General features: G+C 36.8%; 1 protein-coding gene across 3 annotated transcripts in view; it reads left to right on the top strand.

The window, feature by feature from the left end:
* Nucleotides 1-26253, top strand: part of USP33 (ubiquitin specific peptidase 33) — a 71023-nt gene that overhangs the window by 22017 nt on the left and 22753 nt on the right. For all 3 annotated transcript variants that reach the window (XR_004351478.1, XM_032643493.1, XM_032643501.1), the window contains exons 2-11: nt 11959-12090; nt 12294-12347; nt 12779-12841; nt 13976-14128; nt 16389-16491; nt 17236-17305; nt 18785-18898; nt 21370-21448; nt 22583-22994; nt 25348-25488. Coding sequence is in view for 2 of the 3 variants with exons in the window: in XM_032643493.1 (XP_032499384.1) it covers nt 12010-12090; nt 12294-12347; nt 12779-12841; nt 13976-14128; nt 16389-16491; nt 17236-17305; nt 18785-18898; nt 21370-21448; nt 22583-22994; nt 25348-25488 (1270 nt within the window). In the remaining variant the exon portion in view is untranslated. The remainder of the gene's footprint in view (nt 1-11958; nt 12091-12293; nt 12348-12778; nt 12842-13975; nt 14129-16388; nt 16492-17235; nt 17306-18784; nt 18899-21369; nt 21449-22582; nt 22995-25347; nt 25489-26253) is intronic.

The following is a 26253-nucleotide window of genomic DNA, read 5'->3' as shown; positions in this document are numbered from 1 at the left end:
CTTTCGTTCTGCTAACTTTGGGGGGGTTTTGCTTCTTTTTTCTTTAATTGCTTTAGGTGTAAGTTTAGGTTGTTAATTTGAGATTTTTTTTTTGTTTCTTGAGGTAGGATTGTATTGCTTTTAACTTCTCTCTTAGAACTGCTTTTGCTGCATCCCATAGGTTTTGGGTCATCATTGTTTTCATTGTCATTTGTTTCTAGGTATTATTTGATTTCCTCTTTAATTTCCTCAGTGATCTCTTGGTTATTTAGTGACGTATTATTTAGACTCCATGTTTTTGTATTTTTTACAGTTGTTTTCCTGTAATTGATATCTATTCTCATAGTGTTGTGATCAGAAAAGGTACTTGATATGATTTCAGGTTTCTAAAATTTACCAAGGCTTGATTTGTGACCCAAGGTATGGTCTATCCTGGAGAATGTTCCATGCACAGTAGAGAAGAAAGTGTATTGTGTTGTTTTTGGATGGAATGTCCTACAAATATCAATTAAGCCCATCTTGTTTAATGTGTCATTTAAAGTTTTTGTTCCTTATTTATTTTCATTTTGGATGATCTGTGCATTGGTGAAAGTGGGATATTAAAGTCCCCTACTATGATTGTGTTACTATTTCCTCTTTTATGGCTGTTAGCATTTGCCTTATGTATTGAGGTTCTCCTATATTGGGTGCATAAATATTTACAATTGTTATATCTTCTTGGATTGATCCCTTGATCATTTTGTAGTGTCCTTCATTGTCTCTTTTAATAGTCTTTATTTAAAGTCTATTTTGTCTGATACAAGAATTGCTACTCCAGCTTTCTTTTTCCATTTGCATGGAATATCTTTTTCCATCCCCTCACTTTCAGTCTGTATGTGTCCCTAGGTCTGAAGTGGGTCTCTTTTAGACAGCAGATATATGGGTCTTGTTTTTGTATCTGTTCAGCCAGTATATGTGTTTTGGTTGGAGCATTTATCCATTTACATTTAATATAATCATCAATATGTATGTTCCTATTACCATTTTCTTCATTATTTTGGGTTTGTTTTTGTAGGTCTTTTCCTTCTCTTGTGTTTCCTTCCTAGAGAAGTTCCTTTAGCATTCGTTGTAAAGTTGGTTTGGTGGTGCTGAATTCTCTTAACTTTTGCTTATCTGTAAGCGTTTTAATTTCTCCATTGAATTTGAATAAGATCCTTGCTGACTAGAGTATTCTTTGTTGTAGGTTTTTCCCTTTCATCACTTTGAATATGTCCTGCCACTCCCTTCTGGCTTGCAGAGTTTCTTCTGAAAGATCATCTGTTAACCTTATGGGGATTCCCTTGTATGTTATTTGCTGCTTTTCTCTTGCTGCTTTTAATATTTTTTTTGTAGTTAATTTTTGATTGTTTGATTAATATGTGTCTCAGAGTGTCTCTCTTTGGGTTCATCCTGTATGGGACTCTCTGTGGTTCCTGCACTTGATTGACTATTTCCTTTCCCATGTTAGGGAAGTGTTCGACTATAATCTCTTCAGATATTTTCTCAGTCCCTTTCTTTTTCTCTTCTTCTTCTGGGACCCCTAAAATTGAATGTTGGTGCGTTTAATGTTGTCCCAGACGTCTCTGAGACTGTCCTCAATTCTTTTCATTCTTTTTTCTTTATTTTGCTCCCTAGTAGTTATTTCCACCATTTTATCTTCCAGGTCAGTTATCTGTTCTTCTGCCCTGTTATTCTGCTATTGATTCCTTCTACAGTATTTTTAATTTCAGTAATTGTGTTGTTAATCACTGTTTGTTTCCTCTTTAGTTCTTCTAGAACCTTGTTAAATATTTCTTGTGTTTTCTCCATTGTGTTTCCGAGATTTTGGATCATCTTTACTATCATTACTCTGAATTCTTTTTCAGGTAGGTCGCCTATTTCGTCTTCATTTATTTGGTCTTGTAGGTTTTTACCTTGCTCCTTCATCTGTAACATATATATATATATTTTTTAAATTAAATTAAATGTATTCATTTATTTTTGGCTTGGTTGGGTCTTCGTTTCTGTGTGAGGGCTTTCTCTAGTTGTGGCGAGCAGGGGCCACTCTTCATTGCGGTGCGTGGGCCTCTCACTGTCATGGCCTCTCTTGTTGTGGAGCACAAGCTCCAGATGCGCAGGCTCAGTAGTTGTGGCTTACAGGCTTAGTTGCTTCATGGTATGTGGGATCTTCCCAGACCAGGGCTTGAACCCGTGTCCCCTGCATTGGCAGGCACATTCTCAACCACTGCACCACCAGGGAAGCCCTGTAACATATTTTTTTGTCGTTTCTTTTCTTTTTTCTTTCTTTCTTTCTTTCTTTTTTTTTTGATGGATGGATGGTGCTGTATTCCTGTCTTACTGGTTGTTTGGCCTGAGACATCCAGCAATAGAGTTTGGAGGCAGTTGGTTAGAGCTGGGTCTTGGTGCTGAGATGAGGACCTCTGGGGGGCCTCACTCTGGTTAATATTCCCTGGGGTCTGAAGTTCTCTGTTAGTCCAGTGAGTTCGACTTGGAACTCCCACCACAGGAGCTTGGGCCCGACCTCCAACCTGGGAATTGAGATCTCGCAAGATGGTCACTGGGGGTTCCTCCCGTCCCCTTAGGTCTCCGTGGTCCCCCACCAGTGCCTGGTAGGTGCCCTAATTGTGAGGAGATGTGAATTCCACGTCCTCCTAGTACACCATCTTGACTCTGCCGTGAAAAGACATTCGATAGAGTTCATTAATACCATTTCTAACTAATATAATAATATAAATCAACTATACTTCAGTTTTTAAAATTAATTTATTTTATTTTTGACTGCATCGGGTCTTTGTTTTTCTAGTGGCCAGCGGTGGCAACTCTTCATTGTGGTACGCGGGCTTTTCATTTCAGTGGCTTCTCTTGTTGCAGAGCACAGGCTCTAGGCACGTGGGCTTCAGTAGTTGCAGCACAGGGGTTCAGTAGTTGTGGCTCTCAGGTTCTAGAGCACAGGGTCTGTAGTTGTGGCCCATGGGCTTAGTTGCTCTATGGCATGTGGGATCTTCCCGGAGCAGGGGCTTGAAGCTGTGTCCCCTGCATTGGCAAGCAGATTCTTAACCAGTGTGCCACCAAGGAAGTCCCTGTACTTCAATTTAAAAGACCATTTCTGATTTTTAAAATGTAAGTACACTAAGAATGGAAAAAAATTTTAGCAGATATCCTAAATGGCAAAACATTAATATAAGGACCCTGACATGGATGCTTACAGTCACCTTTATATTCAAGATTGCTTTTAGAGATTCTAATAAATGCATTAAAACAGGAAAATTAAATAGCTGGTAGTAATATTGGAACAGAAGAGGTAAAATTATCAGGTTGTCTAGTGTACTTAGAGAGTAGACAAGGAAATGGAAATGGAACAGGGAAGGAAGTATGTTTTTACAGTTATCAAACTATTCTGTGTAGAATATTAGTCTCTGAATTAGATTAATGTAATATGGGCATAGACAGATGAGTTTAAAAAAATAGAAAATCCAGAAATATTTTATGTGCCAATTTAATAAAGAATAAAGATAGGATTATAATTCAGTGGGAAATGTGTTGATTGTATAATAAAGGCACTGGTACAAATGTCTGCCCATCTGGAAGAAAATAAAGTTGGATTCCTGTCTTAAGATAAACTCCAGATAGATTAAAAGCCTTGTTAAAAAAAAAATTTAAGGGTATTCTACAGCTTTAGCTCTATAAATTAGGGTGAAGGAAACCTTAAGATTGGAAACTCAGATGCTATTAAAGAATGAGATCTGTCTGATTTTATAAATGCAAACTTTTAATAATAAAGCGTACCATAAGAAAGTTAACAATAGTTTTGGCACTAAGGTAGGCATATAGACTAATGGAAAAGCATAGAGCCCAAAATAACGCACACATATAGTCATATTTTAAGAAAATATATTATCAGCTTTACTGAGGTATAATTGACAAGAATTTTTTTAGGCTTTTTTTTTTTTGCGGTACGCGGGCCTCTCACTGTTGTGGCCTCTCCCGTTGCGGAGCACAGGCTCTGGGCGCACAGGCTCAGTGGCTATGGCTCACGGGCCTAGCCGCTCCGCAGCATGTGGGATCTTTCTGGACCGGGGCACGAACCCGTGTCCCCTGCATCGGCAGGCGGACTCTCAACCATGGCGCCACCAGGGAAGCCCCTGACAAAAATTTTTATATATAAGGTGTACAATGTGGCAGTTTCATATAAACATACATTGGAAAGTAATTACCACAGTCAAGCTAGTTAGCATTCATTACCTCATGTAGTTACTTTAATTTTTTTTTCTTGTCATGCCCCCACCCCTTCCCCTTTGGCAAGCACCTGTTCTCTGTGTTTATGTGTTCGTTTCTGTTTTGTTTTTTAGATTCCATGTATACGTATTTGTCTTTCTTATTTTGACTTATTTCACTTAGTATAATACGCTCTAGGTCAATCCATGTAGTCACAAATGGCAAGGTTTCATTCTTTTGTATGGCTGAGTAGTATTCCATTTTGTGTATATATGTGTGTGTGTGTGTGTGTGTGTGTGTGTGTGTGTGTATATACACCCCACATATTTTTTATCCATTCATCTGTTGATGGATACTTAGGTTGTTTCCACATTTTGGCTGTTGTAAATAATATTGCATTAACATAGGGATGCCCATGTATGTTTTTGAATTAGTGTTTTTGTTTTCTTCGGAAAGGTATGCAGAAGTGGAATTGCTGGATCATATGATAGTTCTATTTTTAATTTTTTGAGGAACTTCCATACTGTTTCCCATAGTGGCTGTACCAATTTTCAATCCCACCAACAGGGTACAAGGGTTCCCTTTTCTCCACATCCTCACCAACACTTGTTTGTTGTCCTTTTGATAATAGGCATTTTGACAGGTATGAGGTGATATCTCATTGCAGTTTTGATTTGCATTTGCCTGCTGATTAGTGATGCTGAGCATCTTTTCATGTGTCTCTTGGCTACCTGTATGTCTTTTATGGAAAATGTCTATTTAAAATGCCCATGTTTAAATTAGGTTGCTTGCATCTTTGATGTTGGGTTGTATGAGTTTTTTTATATTTTGGATATTGATCCCTTATCAAATAAGGGGCAATCGTGGGGTCTTCTGTTGTGGCAGCGCTGACTGCTGTGGGTGTGCTAGTGGCTGGGGCTGGCCCCTGGCCTGGTTGGCTGCCAGGTGCTGCCTCTTGTAGAGGTTGCCAGTCAAGAGTGGAGTTTTGTTTCCTGCAGACCGCCAGCTTTCCCATACTCAAGCCCTGCTGGGCCTTCAGAGCTAGGTATTCTGGGGGCTCATTTTCACTGTGCAGATCCCTCAGGCTGGAGAGCCCAGTGTGGGGCTCAGAACCTTCACTCCTTGTGGAGAAACTCTGTAGTAGTGATTTCTTTTTTAATATTCCTTATTTTTGGCTGTGTCTGGTCTTAGTTGTGGTACGTGGGATCTTTCATTGTGGCACGTGGACTCTTCATTGTGGCACGTGGGCTTCTCTCTAGTTGTGGTGTGCAGGCTCTCTAGTTTAGTTGTGGCTTGTGGGCTCAGTAGTTGCGGTGCACAGGCTTAGTTGCCCTGCAGCATGTGTGGTCCTAGTTGCCCAACCAGGGATCCAACCTGCGTCCCCTGCACTGGAAGGTGGATTCTTAACCACTGGACCACCAGGGAATTCCCTACAATTGTGATTATTCTCTTGTTTGTGGGTTGCCTACCCAGGCGTGTGGGTCTTGACTATATTGCGTCTCTGCTCCTTCTATCTATTTCATGGTTCCTTCCTTATATCTTTAGTTCTGAAAAATCTTTTCTGCTAGTCTTCAGGTCATTCTCATAGATAGTTGCTCTGTAAATAGTTGTAATTTTTGTGTGTGTGCGGAAGGAGATGAGCTCGGGGTCTGCCTACTTCACCATCTTAGTAAAGTATCCCCTGGTCAAATGTTTTTTGTCAAGAGTGCCAAGACCATTCAGTGGGAGAAAAAACAGTCTTTTCAAGAAAGGGTATTGGGCAAACTGTATATCCATATGCAAAAATATGACATTGGATCCCTACCTTACACAAACATACAAAAATTGACTTTAGTGGATCAAAGGCCTAAACATAAGAACTAAAACTCTTAGAAGAAAATATGGAGGGGGGAACTGTGACATTGGATTTGGCAGCGACTTCTTGGATCTGACACTAAAAGCACAGGTCACAAAAGTAGTAAATAGATAACTTGGATTATATCAATTAGAAACTTCTGTGCATCAAAGGACACAGTCAACAGAGTGAAAAGGCCACCTATGGAATGGGCGAAAATATTTGCAAATCGTGTATCTGGTAAGGAGCTAAGTATCCAGAGTACATAAAGGACTCCTACAACTGAACAACAAAAAAGCAAAAACTCGATTAAAAAAATGGCTCAAGTACTTGAATAGACTTTTCTCCAAAGAAGGTATATAAATAAATGCTTAACAAGCACATGAAAACATGCTCAACATTACTAATTGCAAAAATGCAAATCAAAACCACAGTGAGATATCACCGCAATTGAATGTTATTCAGTCTGGAAAAGGAAGGAAATTCTGGCCCAAGCTATAAAAATCAATGAACGTTGAGGACATTATGCTAAGAAAAATAAATCACAAAGAAAATACTCGATTTCACTTGCGAAGTACCCTGACTAGTCAAATTTGTAGAGACAAAAAGTGAAATGGTTGTTGCCAGTGGTTGGTGGGAGGGGGAATGGAGAGTTGCCGTGTAATGCTGTAGAGTTTCACTTTTGCAAGATGGGATGAGTTCTGGAGATTGATTGCCCAACAGTGTGAGTGTACTTAATGCTACTGAACTGTACATTTAAAAATGGTTAGGATGGGCTTCCCTGGTGGCGCAGTGGCTGAGAGTCCGCCTGCCGATGCAGGGGACACAGGTTCCTGCCCCGGTCTGGGAAGATCCCACATACCCGGAGCGGCTGGGCCCGTGAGCCATGGCCGCTGAGCCTGCGTGTCCGGAGCCTGTGCTCCGCAATGGGAAAGGCCACAACAGTGAGAGGCCTGCGTACGGGAGAAAAAAAAATGGTTAGGATGATAAACTTATGTGTATTTCATCAAAATTAAAAACTTAATAGACAAATAGTAAGTTTGAAAAATGGTTGCAGTATAGAAGACAGGATTCCGTTTACAAGAAGAGGCTATCAACCCAATTGTAAAAAGGGCAAAGATTTAAAGAGCCATTAAATAAAATAACAAATCTAGGAGGCTATAAAATTCATGAAAAGACAGTCTCACAGGTTGTCAAGGTAATGCAAATTAAAGAGTCTCGTGCTCCCCTGACTGAGCTAGCCACGCATGTCAAGGCAATGCAAATTAAATACTAGTGAAATATAACAGCATACCCATCAAATGACAACAGTTAAAAAAAAGAAAGCCAGTAATACCTTTACTAGTATAGAAAATGGTGTTGATGTGCAGAAAATGGTATTCCCTTATGAGTGGAAATATGAATTATTATATCATTTTTGGAAAGTAATATTGTAAAATCTATTTTTATAAATTGGCCCATGTAATACAAATATAAAAGCCCACCCATTATGTTTACATGGATTTTTTAGTGGCAGAATATGGAAGCAAAGTGAAAGTCTATTATTAGAAGAATTGATTGAATGCATGCATCCATGTGTGAATGCATTTCGTATGTATCCATGAAAATTTTGACATAACTGGATGTCTTTTAAAATATTATTGAAAAAATAAAATATTATTGACAAAAAAGATGGCCATGAATACCTCTGTATGTGTATTTGTGTATGATTTATATGGAAAATTATTAAAGCATACCTACAAGTTTTATAGTGTAGGTATGCTGGTGATAAATTCTTTCAGCTTTATTATGTCTAATGCTGTCTTTATTTTGCCTTTGTTTTTGAAAGATATTTTCCTAGGTGTGGAGTTCTTGGTTGACAGTGTTCCTTCAGTAAACTGTAAAGATGTTGCTCCTCTGCCTTCCAGCTTATGTTGTTTCTAGTATACATTCTGGGTCTTTGGGGGCTGCTTTTAAGATGTCTGTCCTGTCACTGGTTTTAAGCAACTTGTTTTTGATATGCTGTGGTTTTATTTGTTCTTATATCTTGTGTTGCTTCAATTTGTAGGTTTTTTAGTTTTCATCCTGTTCAGACTTTTCCATCTAGCTGAGTGATGCTCTTGTTTAAGTTTCTCCATCTTTGTGTTTCATAGTTTCTTTTGCTGTGTCTTCAAGTTCATTATTCTTTTGCCTTGTCTTATCTACTCTTAATCTCATCCATTGTATTTTTCACCTCAAATTTTTTTTTTTAACATCTAAATACTTGATTTGGGTCTTTCTTTTTTTTCCTATCTTTCATGTCTTTCCTTATCATTTGTATCCTTTATTCTATCATCTGTCTTATATCTGGGTTCCTTAGTTTTTCTTCCCCACTGAGGGTCAGATTTTCCTTCATTGTATATCTTATAATTTTTTTTTTTTTTTTTTGCGGTACGCGGGCCTCTCACTGCTGTGGCCTTTCCCCTTGTGGACCACAGGCTCCAGACGCGCAGGCTCAGCGGCCATGGCTGATGGGCCCAGACGCTCCGCGGCATGTGGGATCTTCCCGGACCGGGGCACGAACCCGTGTCCCCTGCATTGGCAGGCGGACTCTCAACAACTGCGCCACCAGGGAAGCCCTATCTTATAATTTTTTTAAATTAATTAATTTATTTGTTTATTTTTGGCTGCATTGGGTCTTTGTTGCTGTGCGTGGGCTTTCTCTAGTTGTGGCGAGCAGGGACTACTCTTTGTTGTGGTGCGCTGGCTTCTCATTGTGGTGGCTTCTCTTGTTGTGGAGCACGGGCTCTAGGTGTGTGGGCTTCAGAAGTTGTGGCACATGGGCTCAGTAGTTGTGGCTTGCAGGCTCTAGAGCACAGGCTCAGTAGTTGTGACGCATGGTCTTAGTTGCTCCACGGTATGTGGGATCTTCCCAGACCAGGGCTTGAACCTGTGTCCTCTGCACTGGCAGGCAAATTGTTAACCACTATGCTGCCAGGGAAGCCCCTGTATATCTTATAGTTTTTGATTGGATGCCAGACATTTGATTTTTACCTTGTCAGGTGCTGGTTGTTTTCATTCCTTTAAATGTTCATTTTTTTTCTGAGGCACAGTTAAATTCCTTGGGAACAGTTTGACCCTGTAATGCTCTCTTTTGAACTTTTTGAAGGCAGAACCAAAGTAGTCTTTCTTCTAGGGATAATTTTTTCCCAATACTAAGGTGATACCCTTCTGAGTATGCTATTTTATTTCTTCTGTATTATGAAATCTTTCAACTCTGTCTGGTGGAAACACAGACAGACCTGGGTTGGCTTTGAGAATTGTTCTACCTGCTCCTTTCCAGTAGTTCTTTCCCCTTCTTAGGGTAGTTTAATCACAGGCACACGCTCATCAGTACTGGTTGAAAACATAATGGTAGCCCTTTACGAATCTCCAGAGTTCACTTGCTCTCTATTCAGTTCTTTACTGTCTGTCACTCACCTTGGCCTCCCTGAATTTTCAACTCTGTCTCTTCAACTTAGCGAGATCACCAAAATCTGTTTGGGTTTTCTTCTACCTGTACTGTGGCCTAGAAGGAAATTCTCTCCAGGCAGTAAGTTGGGGCAGTCACCTTGTTTTTATCTTCTTATGGATCAGTGTCCTGCAGTACCTGTTATCCAGTGTCTGTGTCTGAAAACCATTATTTTATATTTTTTGGTCTGGTTTCTTACTTATTTGAGAGGGTAAATCTGGTCCGTGTCACTCCATTATGGTTGCAAGTGGGAGTATTTGGATAAGAGGGCAAGATATCTAATTACAAAAGGAAGTGAGAGGTGGGTGGGAAACCCTCCTCCATACATAAATAAAAAATGGAAAATATTAATTATTTTAAGTTTAACTTCATGCTCTGAAAGTCAGGAGCATGGCTTATGTAATATTACGTAGTAATGTGGTATTTATAAATAATGACTTATTCAATATCAACCCCAGTGTTATTCCTGTTGTATTTTGTAGGTTGCAGTATAATATTGGACTTATCATTTGATTTGATTTGATAGAAGCTTTTTAATGTGTTTTCTAATGTGTTAATATTTCAGCACATTTATAACTGTTTATTCTTTCCTAGAAAGTTTCTTAACTTTTTCCCAAATAATTTTCTCAAACCCCAAAGATGAATGAAAGCTCATAAAATGCCCTGTTATTAAGCATGTACAATCCAGGACTTCCCCTGGTGGCGCAGTGGTTAACAATCCGCCTGCTAGTGCAGGGGACACAGGTTCGATCCCTGGTCTGGGAAGATCCCACATGCTGCAGAGCAACTAAGCCCGTGCGCCACAGCTACTGAGCTTGTGCTCTAGGGCCCACGAGCCACAACTACTGAGCCGCTGTGCTGCAACTATTGAAGCCCACGTGCCTACAGCCCATGCTCCACTATAAGAGAAGCCACTGCATTGAGAAGTTTGTGCACCGCAACGAAGAGAGCCCCCACTCTCTGCAACTAGAGAAAGCCTGTGTGCAGCAACGAAGACCCAACACAGCAATAGATAGATAGATAGATGGGTAGAATGTGCAGTCCAAAGACGACCTAGAAATCCTTACTGAGTTAGACTTGAGATGTTTACTTGGAAATCACTCACTTAAACCATTCATAAGATAATCTGGGCATTGAATGCAGTGTATAAGTTTGCTCTATGATTCATAAGATTTAAAGTAGAGGTAGATAAAATTTAGTGACATTACAGTACATTGTGATGTCTTGGAGGAAATTAAGTTCACTGGGATTGCAGAATACTTTGCCTTCTGTTTACTTTAATGGAATTGAGGAAACTCCTGAAGAATATTAGGAAAATTATTATTGATTTGGGAAACTACCTCAGTCTTAAACTGGTTGTCTCATAGGGGAGGGAGGTCTGAGACCTTTACTGGTCATATAAAAAAACCTCAAGGGATGATGCAGAGTGCCTAATAAAGTTTTATGTGTATATGTAGTATGTGCTACACACATGACATGTACTACCTCATTTAACCCTTACCGTAGGAGTACGACATTCAGCACTTACTGGAATCTTCAGGTCTATTTGACTTTAGAGTCCTTGGCTCTTACCCATGAGATATATAGGTGGATTCAAATCCTAGTTTGAATCCTATGTTAACAATGTGAACTCAGTTAGGTTTTCTTCTCTTATTAGCCTTATATGCAGATGAAGATAATAATGGTGCCTATCTCAGTGTTGTTGGAAGGATCATATGATAATGTGGTTCTCAACCTGGGATGACTTTGTCCCCAGAGGACATAATTTTACACTGTCTAATGACATTGGTTGTCAAAGCTCAGAGTGGTAGTAGTGACGGTGTTCTGGTATCTAGTGGGTAGAAGAAGGAATGTTGCTAAATATCTTACAATGTACAGGACAACCCTCCATAAGAGAGAATTATCTGGCCTGAAGTGTCAGTGGTGCCAGGGTTGAGAATCTGATATAAATTGACTATGCTGGTTTATTGCTAGGATACCAAACTATTTCATTTATATCATCAGTGGGCTATTGCTAGTGTGAAAATGAAGGTTTCCATTTGAATTCTTTTTCTTTTCAATTTCAATTCTAGCCTAAGGGTTAATCTTTTTAAACGAAAAATAAGAAGGGATAAAAATACTTAGATTGAATAACCTGAAGTTTTTTCCCTTTTATTTACCTCTAAAAAATGAAATGGGAGAAAGGGGAAAAAGCAGCAAAAGTAATGGAGAAACAAACTTACATTGACTCATAGGTATCAATTTTAATAAAATGATTATTTATTAGTAGAGAAACTTCCAATGTTGAAATTAACTTCAATTGTGAAAGTACCCTAGATGTATTTGAAAATATACACTTTTATAGGGCAAACTTATAAACATGTATGCTTCTTGTTTTATCTTTTAATAATTTTTAATATATTAGCACTTTTAAAATTGACTTTTCTGGTCAATTTTTCTGTAGGTATTACCTCATTTGGAAAGCCTTGAGAAACAGGAAAACATTTCTAACAAAATGTCAGCTTTTCGAGGTCATTGTCCGCATTTGGATTCAGTTGGTGAAATAACTAAAGAAGATTTAATACAAAAATCTCATGTAAGAAAGAGGGCTTTTTTTCTTCCTTTAAAAAATCCTTTAAAAGATCATATTCATTTTTCTCCCAGATATGTGTTTTCTGTAGATTACTACAATATTCTATGCTCATGAATCCAAATTTTTTATATATGATATTAGTGAATATATATATTTGGCTGTATTTATGTAACGGTAATATTGTCTGTGTGATTTTCCTTTCATAGGGTTCTTGTCAGGATTGTAAAGTCAGAGGACCAAACCTTTGGGCGTGCCTGGAGGTATGTGTATGTTTCTTCTCAAAAGTTTGATATAAAAATTTATATCTGAATAAGGTTAACTAGAAGATTTTTTTGACACTTAGAGGACTTCATAAATGAACATACTTTAAGAAGATCATTATCGATTATAAAAATTAAACTTTAAACTTTGGGCTTTAACTTACAGTGCTTTTTGCAGAGTTTGGTAAATCACTAAAATATTTTACCCTCACCTTTTATTAGCGGAGACATATCTTTTAGCTTATAAATATTCCAGTTATATTCTTTTGTGCCTAGTACCTTTTGGTTAAAATAACTGACTTGGGAAGTCATTTAATCTTTCCGTTAAACCATGTGATCAGAACTTCATTGTAAATGTAATTGTAATGCTATTATTGTAAACTTACATGTTATAAAATACCTGATTTTCCTTTTTATATAATTATTTATAGAATAGATGTTCATATGTTGGCTGTGGTGAATCACAAGTAGATCATAGCACCATACATTCTCAGGTATGTATGTAGAAAAATTTCGCGCAAGACGTTTTTTAAAGAGAGCCTGAAGGAAAGGGAAAGCAAATACAACATTAAGTTGTAATTCAAAATTTTGTCCGTTTTTCTTTTTTTTTTTAATAAACGAGTTAAATCTTAACTTATAAAAAGGTGGGGAGGGGAATTGCTAAGATCAGTATTAGAAAGAGGTTGTAATTAAGAGAGTAGTGATTTAAGAAATGTACCTCCAGATGTATGGAGGTGGTAGCTGAAGATATTAGGATATGGAAGTTGAAGTCAAGAATAGAAGCCTAGGCTATGACAGGGCCTGACTGACTTCACGTCTCAACTCATATACCTTTTTCTCTACATCCTCCTTACTGGAGTCCCGTTTCTACGTCACCCTGGTTGTTTGGTGCTTGTGTGTAATTCTGGCATGCTTCTTTTACAGATTAGATAGAGCTCCCATTCTAAACTATACATTTTCTTGAGAATGAGCTGTCTTGTTCATATTTATCTCTACAGCATTAACTGTTCTCAACCAGGGTTCTTCAAGAGAATTAATTAAGGCTCTCAGGCATCATGGTACATAGTTAATTTACTTCTCTTTGGTGCATCTAGAATGGTGGTACTCTGTACCATTCTTGGGAGAATTGAGAAAATAGTTACTCAGATCATTGTCTATAGGGCATTATTCTCTTGCAGAACTCTAGTTGAGAAAGGCTGGAGTTTCGTATATCCAAGATCATATTCACTATCGCTTGAGCTGTTTTGTGCTTTGATTCATGTCATTTATATTCTTTTGCCATTCTGATCTCCTGGAACAGTTAACTGTGCTATTGTCAATTTTCTTGTATTATAATTACTTGCTAACCGCAAAGCAGAGTCTTATAATAACTCTTGTGTTTATCTTTATAATGAATAGTGGTGAAAAATGACAATAGAATAACTTTTGGAGTAGGCTTAGATATTGTTACTATTCACTATGCATTAACAATTTATCTAAAAACTGGTTTTTCGGTGCTCCAGTTTAAATTTTCTCTTTTGAGTATATTTTTATTCATCAAAGGCCAGCAGTTTATCTTCTATGATCTTTTGAAAGGTTTTCAACTATAATTTTGACTCTTCTTCCCTCTCTCCTATGAAATTATACAGGAGACAAAGCATTATTTAACTGTGAACCTTACCACTCTTCGAGTATGGTGTTATGCTTGCAGCAAAGAAGTATTTTTGGATAGAAAATTAGGAACTCAGCCTTCATTACCTCATGTAAAACCACTTCACCAAACACAAGAAAATAGTGTCCAGGTAATAATCTAAATCTGTGTAATTAAAATATCAAATATTTTCAGGTAATAATTTCAGAATTTGTCATGTAGCTGAAATCTAAAAGAGCCCTACTTCACCTGTACTTTAAAAAATTTCCATAATGTGCCTCTTTTCCTCAAATGAAACACCGAAGCTGGCCTTTGTTCTTTTATAGAGTGATGGATTAGAGTGAAATTGAAGCCCACACCTGTCTGAAGATGGAAAAGCACCTGATGTGTTTTAAAAACTTAAAAAAACAGCTGGTTTAAATAATGTTTCTTTTTCTAGCCAGTCTGATTCTAGGAGAGGTGATGGGCCTTCTTTGATAGGCCCTAATTCAGCTCTCTTTTCCTCATTTCCCTCCCTGCTTCACCCCAATGTATATTACTGTAAACATTTTACTAATTTATTGAAAACCAGATAGAATATATTAAAGCTTAACATCAGTGTTTGGTTACAAAAGATGGGTAAGCTTGCAAAGATTGGTCACTTAATATTGAGACTTTTCTAGTCATATAGAAAATAGGAAAGGGAGGGACTTCTCTGGCCCTCCAGTGGGTAAGACTCCACGCTTCCGCTGCAGGGCGCATGGGTTCGATCCCTAGTTGGGGAACTAAGATCCTGCCTGCCGCGCGGCGTGGCCAAAAAAAAAAAAAAAAAAAAGAAAAAATAGGAAAAGGAATGAAAAAAATAAGAATAGTTGGCGTCCTATCATCATTTGGTCTGTATGGTTTAATTAACACATCAGTGAGTTTTTTCCTTCTGTGTTATAGAAATCACATTGTATTTCTATAATTGTGTTCTTTGATACCAATTCTTAAGATATTTTGTGTTGTATCTTTGTATCACATTCTGATGGTAGATATTTGTGATAGTAAATTTGCTTGCCTCACACATTATATAACTTCAAGTGACTATATTTTAGACAAGGTATACTTGTTGCATTTCTAGTTTCATAGTTGAATAACTCTAGTTTATAAATTACCATCATTACTGTTTCTCCTACTGATACCTATTTATCATTTAAAAACGTGTTTTTTGGTTTTCTTTTGAATGCCATGGTAGTTTGAAAATAAGTTTACCTGAACCTTCTAACACTATTAATAAAAATGTGATAATTAAAAGTTTAATCGCATGAGGAACTGATAACAATTTATAATAATCTAAAGAATAAGTACAAAAAAAAAAAAGAATAAGTACAGATAGTTCACAAAGAAGAAATACAAATTAAAACACATCGAGAAAATAATCATCACTGACTAAAGAAAAGTTAAAACAGCTATCTGCCATTTCTGCCCAAATAGATTATGATTGCAAACGCTTAGTGAATGCTGAATCCGGTTGAATAAGTATACTGATACTGTTCTGATAGCTTGTAAATAATTTTCTGGTGAGTTATATTTATAACACATAAAAGGCATGAATTTAATTTCATACAACTTCCTGATGATCCCATTGTTGAAGAAATTACTCAGAAGAAAAAGAAAGTTATTTGTACAGATTTTTTTTAGCAGTATAAAATTTACAGGCTGTTTGAGCCCAGTTCATCAGAACATTAATTATAGAATAACAGTATTGGAAACCATTCAAATGTCATTAAGATTTTTCAAACAGTTTTGTAGGAGGTAAGATTTTGAATGATTTTTTTTAAAGCTGCTCTACTTCTCTGTATTTCAATACACCAAAGTGAGAATATGGGGCCTACCCAACTATCTAGTATCTACAGATGCCAGGAAGGTAAAGTAAATGTATAAAGTGGGTGGGTATAAGTGCATATATGCATGCCTTGAAGAAGAGAAATAGGCTGTAATAAGTTGGAGAGCACGTGCTAAGTACATTCTGCTGTTCAGTTTCCTTCTCCCACTGATGGTTGCTAAATGGGTTCAGTGTACTTTGATCTTCTGCTATTAGAAGAGAACTTGCAGAATTTGATTTTTATGTGAGCTCACTCAATTTTTAAAATATTAGCTCAAAGTTTTGCTTTTGTTTTGGTTTTTGTCCTTTTTTTTTTAAAACAGTGTGGACTAGCATTTGACCAAGTCACCAGTTGCAACCTCTTGAGTTAATCCAATTCTTGGGAATTAATATTGGAATTTTAAAAAATATTTAAAACTATTTCATATGCATAAAAGGATGCAAAATAACTTTATTAACAAGTATCAGGAGAGATTGTAGAAGTCTACAGATAAGCTGCAAACAAATTAAAAAAAATTTTTGACCTAAGGATTTGTTCAAGCCTGCTATCTTTTCTGTTATCCAGGATTTTAAAATACCCAGTAACACAACATTAAAAACTCCTCTGGTTGCTGTATTTGATGATCTGGACATAGAAGTGGAAGAAGAAGATGAACTTAAGGCAAGAGGTAAAATAATTCTCCTGTATAACACTCCTTTGTATGCTACTGTCCATTTCTTTAGGAAATTGTATCATATGAATATTTCAAAATCTAGAGATGATCAGAAGATAATTACAAAAAAAATTTCTAGGAATCAGATTATCGGTTATGCTTTTTCAAAAAAATTATCAGTTTACATAATTAATCAGGGTGCATTTTTAAGTTCTACCTTTTTTTGTTTATTTATTGTATTATGCATCACTTGAAAATACCAAGGAAATATCCTTTTGTTTTTAATGATGCATGAGTGGAAGTAATGCTAGTTGGCAGTATTTGATTGTAATAAATCAATAAAGTAATTGTATTTAAAAAAAAGTTCTGAAATTTGACCTAGTAAAATTGTATCTGTGAAAAAGCAAACTGACAACTTTGATGCTTCCTTTCTCTGGCATCACTTTACTAAAGCCCACAGTTCTTAGTATAAACTATCTGTATAGTTTAGTACAGACTTTTCTGTTTTATAGTTGATGTAAGGGAATCTTAACCCTTTAAGGATATATTTAAATAATTTTCTGAAAATTAACACTTTGGTGTAAGTCTGACCTCTTTGAGTTATTCAAGTTGCTGTTTGTATTTCTATAATGTATTTTGTATTTCCTTAACATAGTTTGGGAACCATAATAATTACCTAGTTACATATTCAGCAAACACTCATAAAATTGAGTCATTGCATTATTGAATGATAACATAACTTATAATTTTTCCTAATAGGTCTTACAGGTTTGAAAAATATTGGAAATACTTGTTATATGAATGCAGCTTTGCAGGCTCTTTCCAATTGGTAAGTAGATAAATTAATTTTGTTAGTATAGTTTTTTAAAGTTACTCTTGGAGGACTTCCCTGCTGGTGCAGTGGTTAGGAATCCGCCTGCCAAGGCAGGGGACACGGGTTTGATCCCTGGTCTGGGAAGATCCCACATGCCACGGAGCAACTAAGCCCGCGCGCCACAACTACTGAGTCTGTGCACCACAACTACTGAGCCTGTGCTCCAGAGCCCACGAGCTACAACTACTGAGCCTGTGCACGTGCCGCAGCTACTGAAGCCTGCGAGCCTAGAGCCTGTGCTCCGCAACAAGAGAAGCCACCGCAATGAGAAGCCCACTCACTGCAACGAGAGAAAGCCTGCGCACAGCAACAAAGACCCAGTGTAGCCAAAAATAAATAAATAAAATAAAATTATGAAAAAAAAATAATAGAGTTACTCTTGGAGCAGAAAACCGTGCTGCTGTAGTACACTGAGAAAAAAGGAGTGAGAAAAGAAAAGAAAGAAATATACATTAATAGTAATATGGGAAAGAGGTGACAATTATATGCAATTCCCCTAGCCAACAGGATCCCATTAAATCCTTGCTGTACCTCTTCCCTCACCCCTCTCAACACATAGTGCTGCCTCCCCCCTTTTTCTGAAATGCCCCCACTTAAAAAATTATCTGGATTAACTAAAGCCTAAATGTGTAAATATTCCTGAAAAAGTTATTTCCTCTTTCTTGTTGAGTAACTCTTAAGGTAGAGTAGGCAAGAAACTGAGTTGGGACATAATCCATTGTTGTCCCAATGGGGTTGCTTTGATCGTGCCTGTTGTTTCCTAAGACTGCTGGTCCTGGCTCAGACCCTAGGTGGTTGTATGTCTTTAAGGAAGTTATTTGTTTTTACATCTAGAAAACAAGGAGCTTAAACTAATTAATTCCTCAAATCACTTTTAGTTCAGAGGTCCTAGGAAAATATTTTCTATTTTTCTGTAGGTGGAAAGTCTCTAATAAAGCAATTAGTTTTTTTTTTTTTAATTATAGTCCTGTAAAGTAGGTAGGTGCAGTATGGAATGCCCTGCAGACGATCACCCAGGGAAGAGATGAAAAGTCATAGGATCAAGTCCTGAGGAACCCTGATAGTTATATAGCTGGTAAGAGCAGAAAAAACAATAAAGAGTTACCAGAGAGGTCAAGAAGAAAAGTAAAAAAGTGCATTACATTGGTCAAGGCAAATGGGTGAACCACCTGTGACAAATGCTACTGAGGGGGAAATGAAAGGTGTTTACTGGATTTGGCAGCATTGAGGACTCTGATGTGGTGGGTCAAATCTGATTTGATGGATTGAGCAAGATAATGAAGGAAAGAATGTGAAGCTGTAAAAGAGAGCAGAGAAGTAACAGATACAGGGCTCTATGTGCTGTCAATTCATTGAATGACTAGAAGTCAATCAGTATTAAGCTGTGACTGCACGCTAACTTTTTTTTTTTAACCTTTTTTTTTTTTAAACTAGCCCACCTTTGACACAGTTTTTTCTTGATTGTGGAGGACTAGCCCGAACAGATAAGAAACCAGCTATTTGTAAAAGTTATCTCAAACTGATGACAGAACTGTGGCATAAAAGCAGGTATGTACTTAATATGTTTATTTTCATTATTATATTTTTAAATGAATATCATAAATATTAAACATTTGCAGGTGCATTTATAGGGCTGTAAAAAGGAGATTTGAGACATTCAGTTTTGAGCATGTTATATTTGAAAGTGAACATCCAAATGAAATATCTGGACTGGAGATAAAATGTTGAACTATTAAAGCTGCTGTTACTGACACTTTTGATTTTTAATTCAGGAGTAGGCATTCTCACAGTGCTAAAATCAGACCATAGAGGCATATATGAATGTTTATTTTTCTGCTTATCTTTATTTATTCTAAGTGTAGCATTAGAAAAATAATTGTTTGCTGTAATATTTTATATTAGAACTATTCAGAAAGTTGCATTTAATGGTTCCTAAGAACTGCCCAGCCTTTCTTCTAAGAAAACAATCACCAAAGCTTTCATGTACTTATATTCTTAAGTGCTTCAGTTTTCTTTGAGATATTTGACTCCCTACTAAAGAGTATCTCTTGAGTTAAAAATTTGTTATTACTGTCATTTCAGTATGCTAGGAAAAGATTGTTTTAATGAATTATTTTGGGATGTGAAGTTATATATCATTCACATTTCTAATATTCAAGAGACAGAATTCTCTCGTCATTTATCCCTATTGGGTATTACCCGTTGCTGCCAAGGGTTCTAACGTTTCTAAGTTCCTTACTGCATAGCTAGAACTAACCCTTAACTGCTATGTTTAAGCTTCTTTGCCCTGCAACTATAAACTTAATATTCTTGGAAGTTTACTAAACTTCAGAAGTGTTATAGTACAGAATTTTAAGTGATTAAATCTTGCATCTGGTTTACTTTTCATTTTTGTTTTCATGAGTATTTGATGGCTGGTTTAAAATTTTTATTTAGATAGTGTACTAGATATACTTATCCCAGGAATTTTAAGTAATTAAAATATTATTTTAAGTAATTAGAAGTGTTTTTTGAAAAATCATATAGTAGAGCATAATCATTTCATTAGGGAGGAGAACAATAAATTACGTAGCTTAAATATAAAAAATAAGCTATTTTGATGAACCTGTGAAGCATAATATTAGGCAATTTTTTTGTTTGCTTTTGTTCTCTTTTTTTTCTCACTGTTTTCTTTTTTAAATGAAGGGGCAATCTTTTTTTCTTTTTTTAAAAATTAATTCATCAATTTATTTATTTTTGGCTATGTTGGGTCTTCATTGCTGTGCGCGGGCTTTCTCTAGTTGTGGTGAGCAGGGGCTACTCTTTGTTGTGGTGCACTGGCTTCTCGTTGTGGTGGCTCCTCTTGTTGCGAAGCACAGGCTTTAGGCGCGCGGGCATCAGTAGTTGTGGCTCGTGGGCTGTAGAGTGCAGGCTCAGTAGTTGTGGCGCATGGGCTTAGTTGCTCCGCAGCATGTGGGATCTTCCCGGACCAGGGCTCAAACCCGTGTCCCCTGTATTGACAGGCAGATTCTTTAACCACTGTGCCACCAGGGAAGTCCCTGTATTTTTAAATTTCATTTTATTTTTTTATACAGCAGGTTCTTATTAGTTATCTATTTTATACATATTAGTGTATATATGTCAACCCCAATCTCCCAATTTGTCCCACCACCACCACACACGCCCTCTTTTTTAAAAAAATGTTTATTTATTTTGTTTATTTGGCTGTGCTGGTTCTTAGTTGGGGCATGTGGGATCTAGTTCCCTGACCAGGGATCAAACCTGGGTCCCCTGCATTGGGAGTGCAGAGTCTCAGCCACTGGACCACCAGGGAAGTCCCAGTATTGGGCAGTTTTGAATGATTCTTTTTATTTTTTTTTGCAGTACGCGGGCCTCTCACTGTTGTGGCCTCTCCCGTTGCGGAGCACAGGCTCTGGACGCGTAGGCTCAGCAGCCGTGGTTCACGGGCTTAGCTGCTCCGTGGCATGTGGGATCTTCCCAGACCAGGGCACGAATCCGTGTCCCCTGCATCGGCAGGCAGACTCTCAACCACTGCGCCACCAGGGAAGCCCTTGGATGATTTTTTGAAACACAAATACTTTTCAGTTTAACTCTTTGAATTTTTGATTGTTCGTTTCTTTTTTAAATTATTATTATTTATTTTTGGCTGTGTCGGGTCTTTATTGCTCACGGAGGCTTCTCTCTAGTTGTGACACACAGGCTCCAGAGTGTGCGGGCTCAGTAGTTGTACCACACAGACTCTTTAGTTGTGTTGCATGGGCTCCAGAGCACTTGGGCTCTGTAGTTGCAGCATGCGGGCTCTTTAGTTGTGGCACGTGGGCTCCTTAGTTTTGGAGCGTGGGCTTAGTTGCCCCACGGCATGTGGGATCTTAGTTCCCTGACCAGGGATCAAACCTGTGTCCCCTGCATTGGAAGGTGGATTTTCAACCACTGGACCATCAGGGAAGTCCCTGATTGCTCATTTCTAAAATAAAAACTAAAAATCACAGATTTCTTCCTAAAACTGTTCTCTTCCTCAGGCCAGGATTTGTTGTGCCTACTAATCTGTTTCAAGGAATTAAAACTGTAAATCCAACATTTCGGGGGTATTCTCAGCAGGTACGTCTTTATTGCTCTTTATTCATAATATTAATCTTTAATACATTTGCAGAATGCTATTATGCATTATGCTATTATATACTCATTTACTATTCTAAGAATAATAACCCCATATCATATTTTTGGCTTACATTTTTCCACTTTTCTCTTAATTTCATATTTTTCTAGAAATTTTAAATTTGGGGGTGTTTAAATATGTCAGTATATTCTAGCGCTTTTAGCTTTGAAAAGTTCCACATCCAGAGATAAATTTTACCTGTATTTTCTGATTTAATTAAAAAAAGTTCTTTAGACATGTGTCATTTATTTCACATTACAATATAATCCAAATTTAATTTTTCACAAACAGCTAACAAATTGTACGAAAGTACAGATTTAAGAATTTTCTTATCTGGTTTTAAAAGTTTCTTCTTTATTAATTTGATGCTTACATTAATGTATAATAAGGTCTGTTTCTGGGCTTTCTAATCTGTTTCATCGACCTGTAATTTTTTGGATTGACACCAATGGCAGTTTCAATTATTGTACTTTATATAATGTTTTTTCATGTTAATACCTGGTCCTCACATGTGTTTCTTTTTCAAAACAATACCTGTTCTCTGTTAACTTTTTCTGTTGCAAATTCCTGGATCACAGAGACTTGGTAGACATAAGTTGGGGCCTACGAATTTGTATTTTCAATAAACATTCTAGGTTGATCAAGGATTTTTGAGATATAGTGCAAAATTGGATAAAGCTTTAGTTTTAAGCCAAACTTATACTTGAATTTAGGATAGCTCTCTCAATTGTTATTGTCAGATGAGGCAAATCCTTACTCAAGTTTTTTAAAATAGCAGCAGTACTAAAGCTGACCTCCAGATCATCTTCAGTTTTTTGTTGCTGTTGTTTATTGTTTTTTTTAGTTTTAATTGAAATACATGTTCAGTTTTTTAATTACTTTTGTTTTATTTACATAACTTTTTAGAACTTAGTGCTTCCTATCCCTCCAGTGCCTTATGTCTACAAAGTTGTATTTCCTTAGTATAATGCTACACATTTAGAAATCAGTTGCTAACCACATTTTGTATATTTTCTCATTTCTACATACATGTATTTTTTAATGAAATGGTAATATCTATGTTGCTTATATATTAGGATGCTCAAGAATTCCTTCGATGTTTAATGGATCTGCTTCATGAAGAACTGAAAGAACAGGTCATGGAAGTAGAAGAGGATCCTCAAACTATAATGACTGAGGAGACCATGGAGGAAGACAAGAGCCAGTCAGATGCAGATTTTCAGTCTTGTGAATCTTGTAGCAGCAGTGATAAAGCCGAAAATGAAAATGGGTCTAGAAGCTTTTCTGAAGATAATAATGAAACAACAATGTTAATTCAGGATGATGAAAACAATTCAGAAATGTCAAAAGATTGGCAAAAAGAGAAGATGTGCAATAAGATTAATAAAGTGAATTCTGAAGGAGAATTAGATAGAGACTCTGTGTCTGAAACAGTTGACTTGAACAATCAGGAAACTGTCAAAGTGCAAATACACAGCAGAGCTTCAGGTGACAATTTTTATAATTTTCAAATGATAGTGTTTCATTTTTAGACAAAGGGTGCAAGATGTGTTTTTATATATATATATATATATACACACATATATATACATATACATATATATATATAATTTTGTGTGGGTGTGTGGGTGTGTGTGTGTGTGTGGGTGGTACGCGGGCCTCTCACTGTTGTGGCCTCTCCCGTTGCGGAGCACAGGCTCTGGACGCGCAGGCTCAGCGGCCATGGCTCAGGGGCCCAGCCACTCCGCGGCATGTGGGATCTTCCCGGACCAGGGCACAAACCCATGTCCCCTGCATCGGCAGGTAGACTCTCAACCACTGCGCCACCAGGGAAGCCCCAAGATATGTTTATATTTAAGATGATATTTGTAATTTTACCATTTTCTGATTTGGGGGAGAGCGGAATTAGCCTGACATGTGACTTTAGAATACATTTCTAATTTACGTGTTAATGTTCACAGTTTATATTTAGCATAATAAAAATGAAATAGAATAATTAATAGCTTTAGCTTAATATTTTGTGTGTAGTATATGACATTATAGTTCAACCATACTAATTGAAAGAAAGAGGGTATTAAATAGATGTTACTTTTGGGCTTTCTGACTAGTAGAGTTTAGTACTATTTGCATGTGAGTGTTAAGTTAATGCTATTTAAAGCAGATTCAGTTGAGATCTGCAAAATAGCAAAATAATCCAAATTGTAGACTGTTAGATTTAGATTGCTGTCATTGGAGTCATATCAGCTATGAAATACTTGGTGTATGTTTGGCATAGGAGTTTAATTAACTATAATGAACCCTGTTACGATAGATTATACCATTATACATGTCATTGTTCCTGTGGGAAAGAGCAAGTGGCCAAATGAAAGATAGTTGAGCTAGGTTGCTTTGCATTTTACATTTATTTCTTCTAGGGTTAACTTGTGTTAGCTTAATGTGGTATTTAATTCTCCAAAGCACATCAAATTAAACCATCAGAGGTTCAGATTCTCTGACCTTAAAATAAGTGGCAGACAAGGAACATAAAAAATTTATCTTTTGTAATTACTGAAGAGTAGGAACTACTAAACAATTTACTTACGTTTTTGAACCCCACATTTTTTCTGGAGGAGAAGGATATTTCCTTAACCACAGGAATACTTGTGGTTCACCCATGTGCGGTGCATAAATGCCTTCTAGTCAGGAAAACGTGTTAGGCTCCTTGATTATACTGATGTTATGTTTAGAAGTTTAGATGTGGTTAGAAGTTGTTTAGTCAATAGATATGTGAAATTTCAGTATTGAAAGACTTAGCCGTCTGCTGTTTAGCCTTTCCTCATCAAAAGCCTGATTAAGCCTGATTACTTGACCTACTGGTTCTTTATTGCTCCATAGCAAGTTTATTCTTACAATTAGTAACTAATTGATGACCTGGATCAGGGATCTGAGGTTTTACATTTTCTGATTGAAAAATGTGACAAAGACCGTATATGACATGCAAAACCTAAAATATTTACTATCTGGTCTGTTACAGGAATCATTTGCCAATCCCTGACCTAGATGATATTAACTTTATTCCCTTCTGAAAGGCTAGAGCGAGTCTCCTCCTCTTTCTTCCCCCAATATTATGCAGTCTGCTTTTAGTCATGGTTGGGATAATGAGAAATGCCTCTGTGAAAGTAATAAAAGTCATTTATTTTGCATTATCTGGAAAAATCCCTGAAATCATTCTGTTTCAGGGTCTGTTATGTACAATTCTCTTTTGTTCACTCAAATACTTTTTGAGCAGTCCCTTGCCCTGGAATATATGTTATGTACTAGGAATCCAACAGCAAATCAAGATAGCTCTCATAGAGCTTATATTTTCTTGATTCATAATTTAATTCCAAAAAAGGTGTTTTTTTCTGACAGAGGGTTTTATTTCCTTTTATAACAGAGTAAAATAATTTATAATTACTTTATGCCTAAATTTCTTGTTAGATTTTGCTTACTATGTCAGTTTGGGAGGATAATCTCTTTTTCTCCCATATAGTTTTAAAGCTTTCTAAAAAACTGCCCTAAATTGCTTTTGTTTTTTAAATACTAAGTTAGGACAAATATGATCCTCTTTGGCTTTATATTTCCACACTTATATTTGCACAGTTTCTGAATTGCCTACAACAGTAATGTGTTATAAACGTTAATTAGATTCCTAGGGGGAAAATCACTGTTAGTTTGCTTAGCAAGCCTAATGTCTATCAGGTGTTTTACCTGACATTTATTAATGTGAGTTGTGTTCAAAATCTCAGATGAAGAAAGCTTTATTTGACAGGTGGAATAATTTTACTGTTTAATGTAATAATACAAATTTTAAATATTACAGAATATATTACTGATGTCCATTTGAATGAGCTGTCTACATCACAGACCCTCCCATCAAGTGAAGGTGTTAACCCACGTTTATCAGCAAGCCCTCCGAAATCAGGCACTTTGTGGCCAGGATTGGCACCCACACACAAAAAAGGTAGAAGTTTCAGTTATTTAGGTTCCTTTGCTTTGATAGTTTAAAGTGTTAATTATGAAATATTATTCAAGCTTTTTAAATTGACAGCATAGTTTTACACAACCATGATTTAAAATTTTTGTGTGTGTGTGGCACAAATTTACATACAACAGAATTCACTCTTTTGGTGTAGGGGTCTGAGTTTCAACATGTGCACAGATTGTTACCATCACCACAAACGGAATATAGAACAGCTCCAGTACCCCAAAGAATTCCCTTATACTACCAGACCCTCCCACTACTCCTCCCAAAGCCCCAGCCCTGTGAATCTGTTCTCTATTCCTATTGTTTTTCCTTTTGCAGAATGTCATATAAAGAGAATCATACAGACGTAGTCTTTTGAAACAGGCTGCTTTCACTTAGCGTAATGAATCTGAGATACAGTCATGTCGCAGGTCTGAATAGTTCTTTTTTATTACTGAGTAGTATTTCATTGTGTGACTGTACTACTGTTTATTCATTCACTGACAAATACTTGAATTTGTTTCCAGTTTTTGGCAATTATGAATAATGTTGCTATAAACATTTATGTACTGGTTTCTGTATGAACATAAATTTTCATTTGTTTAGGGTAAACACCTGGATGTGGGGTTATTGGGTTTTATGTTAGTTTTATGCTTAATGTTGTATGAAATTGTTTTTCGGAGTGGCTGTATCATTTTGCTTTCCGACCAGCTATGTATGAGAGTTCCAGTATTATAAAATGTAAAACTGTAAAACTCTTAT

This window comes from Phocoena sinus, chromosome 1 (assembly GCF_008692025.1).
Source record: "Phocoena sinus isolate mPhoSin1 chromosome 1, mPhoSin1.pri, whole genome shotgun sequence".
Lineage (NCBI taxonomy): Eukaryota > Metazoa > Chordata > Mammalia > Artiodactyla > Phocoenidae > Phocoena > Phocoena sinus.
The sequence above is the reverse complement of the archived record's forward strand: the minus strand, read 5'-3'. Positions and strand labels throughout refer to the sequence as shown.